We start from the raw sequence: 6,399 nt of genomic DNA, 5'->3' as shown, positions 1-6,399 counted from the left end.
CACAAAACAGCAGCGATTGTTACCTGGCCCGGAGGGGATCAGGTGCTGTGGGCGGGGCCTGCTGCAGGGGCGAGGCGAATAGGTACCGTGGGCGGGGCCTGCTGCAGGGGCGAGGCGAATAGGTACTGTGGGCGGGGCCTGCTGCAGGAGCAGGGTGATCAGGCAGTGAGGCTGGGGCTTGCTCCATGGGGCGGTAGGGGGCAGAAGAGGGTTGTGGGATGGTGTCCAAGTCGGGGCTGCCCCCCAGTCCCTGATTTCACTGTAATTCACTCCCATTTGAGCCTCTCTGGGGCTGGACCACCCCCTTCCCCCCCCCCCACTGCCTGTGCTCCCCCATAGGGGTCAGGGTTGGGGACTGTGGAGATGGGTGTGGTCAGAGGTCATGGGGATAGGCAGGAGCTGCAGGGGGTGGGGGAGGAACTCAGAGGCTATGGGGATAGGATGGGGCTGGGCAGGGGCTACAGGGGGAGGGTGGGTTAAGGGCGGAGATGCCTTGGGGATGGGCAGAGGCTGCAGGGGAAGAGGGGTTAGATGCTCAGAGGCTATGGGGAGGGGCAGGGGGGCTAGGGGCTCAGAGGCTGTGGGGATGGGCAGGGGATGCAGGGAGATGGGGGTTAGGGGCTCAGAGGCTGTGGGGATGCAGGGGGAAGGATCGGAGGCTGTGGAGATGGGTGGGGGTCAGTGGCTGTGTGGATGGAGAGCCGGGGATAGGGCGAGGACTCCGGGTCCCCCCAACACAGGCTGACCTGCCCCCTTCCCCAGCATGAACCCCTATATGAGTTTGGTGAGCAGCCTGCGCACTGCCTGGCTCACGGGGAAGACGCGCGCCGCTGAGCACCGGGTCTCCCAGCTGGAGGCGCTGCGCCGCTTCCTGGATGACAAGAAGCAGCCCATCCTGGATGCCATGGCCTCGGACATGCGCAAGGTGAGTTGGATGGGGCTGAGCCCAGAGCCCAGCACAGGGTAAGGGGGGGCAGGGTTGGCGGGGGAATGGGAGTCTCCCTGGGGCTCCCCCACAGCACAGAGAGCAGGGGGCACACTGGGGTCTCGTCTGCCCAGGTTCCTGGCCCACCCTCCTCCCCGCAGGAGTGGAGGACTGTAGGTCGTGCACTAAGCGAGGTGATTGCGGCATGTGGTCCCCTCTCTACTCCCATGGGGGTGGGTCTGTGTCTGTGCAGGTGAGGGTGTTTTGGTAGGGCCTAGTTAAATGTCCTTACTGCCCTGGGTTCTGTTAGCAAAGGCCAGTGGGAGCAGCGCCTGCCCTTGGACGGGGAAGGCTGGGACGACCCTTAGTTCCCGGGACAGTTGGTTCCCTGGGCTGTGACCAGCCCCCAAGGAGGCTCTGTCTCCTGCACAGATGAGATCTGCCTGGTGGCAGAGAGTCCCCCAGCCCAAGGAGTGGAGCTGTTGACTCCAGTTCCCATCCCAGGGCTTTAGGCTCTGTTAGATGCGCCGGGCCCAGGCCATGGAGCACTGAGATGCGCCGGATCCAGCCCTGGTCTCTCTAGTCCATGGGGCGCCAGTGCCGGGCGAGAGGACGGGGTGAGGGGCTCCTGGCAGCCTGTGGCGCTGAGGAACCTGCTGTGGTGACCTGCACCTACTGGCATTTCCTGTGGGCGGGGTGGCTCTGTGCCCAGGCCTGTCGTGTTGCTGGGGGCCAGCTGGGAGGTGACAAAGGCGAGGAGATCCGAGGCCAGTGATCGCCCACCGAGATGGGTCAGCATCTCTCGGCCACCCGGAGCTGGCAGAAGGCCTCATGCACCCAGGCGGCTGCGTGAGAGTCTGGAGTTGGTGAGGAGTCCAGGTGCCTCTGGCCCGGGGACCGCACTGACCCATGGGGGCACCCTTTGCCTGGGGAGACGGCACTGCTTCTGCCCCCACCCCAGTGAGCTTCCCCCAGCTGGTCCCATCCCTGCCGCATGCCACCCTCGGGGTCTGTAGTGGTGGATGGGCAGAGCTATGTGTCCCAGGCCATGGTTGTATCATGGTCTGTGCCCCAGTCTTTAAACAGTTGCTCGGAGGAGCCCTTCAGTGCGCCAACCCCTCCCCCCCCGCCTCCCAGAGATCCCACTCCTCCTCCAGGGCTGGCCATGTGGCCTCACTGCCTCTGAAATGGAGCCTCTGGGCTCCCGCCCTCCTGCTTCACACTGAGAGCTCTGCCCAGCGCCTCCCACTGAGCCAGACTCCTGCTCCGAGCCTTTTACCCCTCAGGAATCAATGCCCGTCTGTCAAGATCTGCGGCAACTCCAGGCAGCCCTTTCCAAACCTGGTAACCTGGAATCCAGGGTCGGCAAGGCAGCAAAGTGTAAGCGGGGGGGAGGAGGGGGGCGTAGGGTAGAGCTCGCACTGGTGGAAGCCAGAGAGCCAGCCCCTAACCCTGTAGCCCCTGTGCTATGCCCTGATCCTCTGAGCTCCAGCTCCACTCGCTCTCCCCTCATCTGTGCTTCTGTTTCCCAGCAGCAGTCGCAAGCCCAGGCCGTTAACGCTGTCCTCCCTGCTCCTGCCCTCAGGAGCCCAGCCGGCATCGGCCTCCCTGCTGCTCAGGGTTAAGGGCCCACTGGCTGGGTATCTATTATCTCCTCCGGGGCCTCCGTTCCCAGGGGCAGGCTCCGTTCAGTTCACCGGAGCAATTCTGCTCTCCAGCCAGCCGGCTATGGGATTCAGGCACCTCCAGTGCCTGGCAGTAGGATGCACAGAGGCACGCAGCATCCGGATCGAAGTAGTACCAGAATGGGCATGGCCGGGGTGGGGGATGAAGCTAATGCTGCTCTGTGCCCCCAGCCCCCCTTCGAGGTGGAGCTCTCCGAGATTATCATGGTCAAGAACGAGGTCAACTACGCGCTCAACAACCTGTCCAGCTGGATGAAGGACGAGGGCGTGGACAAGAGCCTGGTAAGGGGGAGACGCATCCTCGGGGCTGAGCGGGGACGTGCTCCCCCCAAGTGAAATGGGGGGAGAAACACACCCCCAGGCCTAGGCCTGTGGCGGCCGGAAACAAGCACCCAAGGCTGAGCTGGGACCTGCCCCCATGGCCAAGCCAAGGCTCCTGTCCCCATGGTCCAGTTCACTTCCCCGCCCCCCAGGATCTGGGACCCACTCCCCCCAGCTCCTGACACCAAGGCTTCCCCTTCAGGTGACTCAGCTGGACAGAGCCTTCATCCGGAAGGAGCCCTATGGAGTGGTGCTGATCATCGGGCCCTGGAACTACCCCTTGCAGCTCATCCTGGTGCCCCTGGTCGGGGCCATCGCGGCCGGTGAGTCAGGGAGTACGGACACTTTCCTCCCCCCCCATCCCGGAACCTGCTCCAGGCAGAGCTCCCACCCCCAGCATGGTCCCTACTGTGATGGGTTCTCCCCGGGGTGCCACCTGGAACTGGGGTATCACTGAGCCGCCCGTGACCCACCAGCCTGGGCTCCCTCTCACACTGCGCTGCTGTGACAAACCACAAAGCCTTCCAGCCTTCATTTTCACCAGCATTCACACAGGTAGGGATACACCCAGCCGCAATGACACGCAGGTTCTTTAGAATCATAGACTATCAGGGTTGGAAGGGACCACAGGAGGTCATCTAGTCCCACCCCCTGCTCAAAGCAGGGCCAATCCCCAAATGGCCCCTCAAGGATTGAAGTCACAACCCTGGGTTTAGCAGGCCAATGCTTAAACCACTGAGCGATCCCTCCCCCTCTAACCACCAGCTTCCCAGCCTGGGACCACAGAGCAGTACCGTCCTGCCCTGATCAAATCTCGCCAGTATATGGGTTTAATATCTGTCCGCCTCTCCCTTAATGTGAAGAGAGCAATGCACAGTTGTAGTAACCAAGCAGAGATTTTTCCCAAGCACTCCAGTCAAAGTTCATGGGTTTAGATTAAAACAAAAACAAGCTTATTAACTACAAAAGATAGATTTAAAGTGATTATAAGGGCTAGCAAACAGATCAAAGCAGATTACCCAGGACAGAACGCAAACTAAGCTTAGTATACTAAATAGATTGGATATGAATTAGCAGATTCTCACCCTGAGAAATGATACAATCAGGCTGCAGAGTCTTAAGGCACAACCTGCACTTGCTTCACAGCTTGGAATCCCCAGGTCTTTCAGACCCAGGCTAGAAATCCCTTTAGCCTGGGTCCAGCACTTCCCCCAGTTCAGTCTTCGTTCCTCGGGTGTTTCCAGGAGTCTTCGTGTGGGGAGTGAAGAACCCCAGATGATGTTACTCTCCTGCCTTATATAGCTTTAGCGTATGGTGGGAACCCTTTGTTCCCACAACTTGGTTCTCAAACCAGTTTGTGGAAAAATACTGACCTCCCAAGATGGAGTAGCACAGTAACATGTCCTTGTAGCGTCACAGCAGCCATTACTCACAGGCTGTCTGTAGTGTTCTCAGGGAGGCTCCCCAGGTGGGGGATAAGCTTCTCCTATGGCCTATTGTTTTTCCTAATGGCCCATTGCCCTGAACAGGCCCTTCCCCACCCACTATCTAGACTAAAAGCATCTTGTCTAGTGGGCGTTACCCAGGTGTAATTACATTTGAAGTATAGATACATAGTCAGGATTTATAACTTCAGATATGTGCATAGAAATAGGATAATCATATTCAGCAAATCATAACCTTCCCAGTGACACCTGACATGACCCATCTTGCATAAAATGCATCATCATTATGCCATAATCATATCATAATAATATCACTGTGAGAATATGGGGTGCAGTGTCACACCCACATGCTCTGGGGCAGGACTCCCGACCTACAACCTCCCGCAGCCCCAAATGAGGCTCCTGGTGCGTTCGCCAGGGACACCTCCCTGCAGTGCCCCCCGGTGGTGGGTCGAGGTGCTGCGGCGAGGCCCCGGGGTGGGGAGGTGTCTGTGCTGCGCAGTGACATCCCGCCTGCCCCCCCAGGGAACTGTGTCATCATCAAACCCTCCGAGATCAGCAGCAGCACCGAGAAGCTCCTGGCTGAGACGCTGCCCAGCTACCTGGACAAGGTAAGGAGCTGCCCCCTCCCCTGGCACCACGCCCATCTCCTGTTCCCAAGGCGCTGAGCCACTTCTGCAGGCCTAGCACCATGCCCAGCCCCCTACCCCATGCCGAGCTGGCCCCCATGCCCCAGCCCCCCACACCCAGCTAGCCTCTGTGCCTCCCCAGTATCTCGACCTCTGCATCCCTGCACCCTCTGAGCTGCTCCCCAGTGCCTCCTTCCCCCCAATGCCCCGCGAGCGTGACGGGGACCGGGCCACAGGGAGCAGAGAGGGGAACAGTACAGCAATGGGCAGGGATGGGGCAGAGTAAAGGGGGCGGGATGAGGATCACCCCACACACCCTCCCCTCTCCGATTGCAGGACTGTTTTGCTGTGGTGACCGGGGGCCCCGCGGAGATGACAAAGCTGCTGGAAAACAAGTTTGACTACATCTTCTTCACTGGTATGTCCCAAGTGACCCAGCACCCCCCTCCCCCATGGTCCCCTCTCCCCTTCTACACCAAAGGCCACCTCCAGCCCCCCCTGCCTTCCCTCTCCCAGGGGGCTGCCCCCAGAGACCATTGCCACGGTGCACACTCAGGGCTCCCTGAGGCCCCTGAATATGGGGGCTGGGAGTGACTGGAGCCCCCAGCCAGATGCAGGGTCCTTCCCCCTCCTGGGCGAGACCGGGGCTGCCTGCATCCCAAGGCCCCTGGCGCCCCAGGCCGGGTGGAAGAGTGGCGGGTCTCTGCCCTGACGCTTCTTCCTGACCCTCTGCAGGCAGCCCCCAAGTGGGCAAGATCGTGATGGCAGCTGCGGCCAAGCATCTGACACCCCTGACGCTGGAGCTGGGGGGCAAGAACCCCTGCTACGTGGCCGACGAGAGCAACCTGCAGAACGTGGCCAACCGGCTGGTCTGGGGGCGCTGCTTCAACGCGGGGCAGACCTGCATCGCGCCCGACTACGTGCTGTGCAGCGCGGAGACGCAGGAGAAGCTGCTGCCCGCCCTGCACCACGCCATCACCCAGTTCTTCGGCCCCGAGCCCCGGGAGTCGCCCGACTTCGCCCGCATCATCAGTGACAAGCAGTTTCAGCGCATCCGGGCCCTGCTGGGCAGCGGGCGCGTGGCCATCGGGGGGCAGACGGACGAGAGGGAGCGCTACATTGGTGAGGGCCCCGCCACCAGGGCACAGAGATCCAGGGGACCCATCCATGCCAGGGCACGGGGGCTCAGGGGACCCATTCATGTCAAGGTGCGGGGGCCTTGGGCAGGGCAAGGGTAGCCCCGATGGTGGAGAAATGAGCGCTGGGAGCTCTGGGGGCAGGGCAGGGCCTGTGGGGAGCTCTGGTGGCAGGGCAGGGCTGGATGGGGGCAGACCCGTGGCGGATGAGGGCTGCCATATGACCCTGTGCAGTGAGTGATGCCCTCCTCCCCACAG

The 6,399-nt window shown here is 61.4% G+C and overlaps 1 protein-coding gene across 1 annotated transcript; it reads left to right on the top strand.

Moving 5' to 3' along the window:
- On the top strand, positions 1 to 6,243 carry LOC117871763 (aldehyde dehydrogenase family 3 member B1-like). The gene is made up of 7 exons (XM_034759528.1): positions 1 to 82; positions 763 to 925; positions 2,782 to 2,892; positions 3,134 to 3,254; positions 4,902 to 4,987; positions 5,342 to 5,423; positions 5,741 to 6,243. Exons 2-7 carry the CDS (start codon positions 764 to 766, stop codon positions 6,241 to 6,243), a joined length of 1,065 nt encoding a protein of 354 aa, XP_034615419.1. The 5' UTR covers positions 1 to 82; position 763.
- Positions 6,244 to 6,399: the final 156 nt, after the last annotated feature.

The sequence above is a fragment of the Trachemys scripta genome, chromosome 2 (genome assembly GCF_013100865.1).
Source record: "Trachemys scripta elegans isolate TJP31775 chromosome 2, CAS_Tse_1.0, whole genome shotgun sequence".
NCBI classification, from domain to species: domain Eukaryota; kingdom Metazoa; phylum Chordata; order Testudines; family Emydidae; genus Trachemys; species Trachemys scripta.
This window is presented reverse-complemented; position numbering and strand designations above follow the sequence as displayed.

What these genes read in the sequence shown, in the direction of transcription:
- LOC117871763 (XM_034759528.1), top strand. Translation starts at nt 764, where the DNA reads ATGAACCCCTATATGAGTTTGGTGAGCAGCCTGCGCACTGCCTGGCTC. An exon ending in TGGCCTCGGACATGCGCAAG is followed by an intron (nt 926 to 2,781) that starts GTGAGTTGGATG and finishes CTGTGCCCCCAG; the next exon opens with CCCCCCTTCGAGGTGGAGCT. An exon ending in AGGGCGTGGACAAGAGCCTG is followed by an intron (nt 2,893 to 3,133) that starts GTAAGGGGGAGA and finishes CTTCCCCTTCAG; the next exon opens with GTGACTCAGCTGGACAGAGC.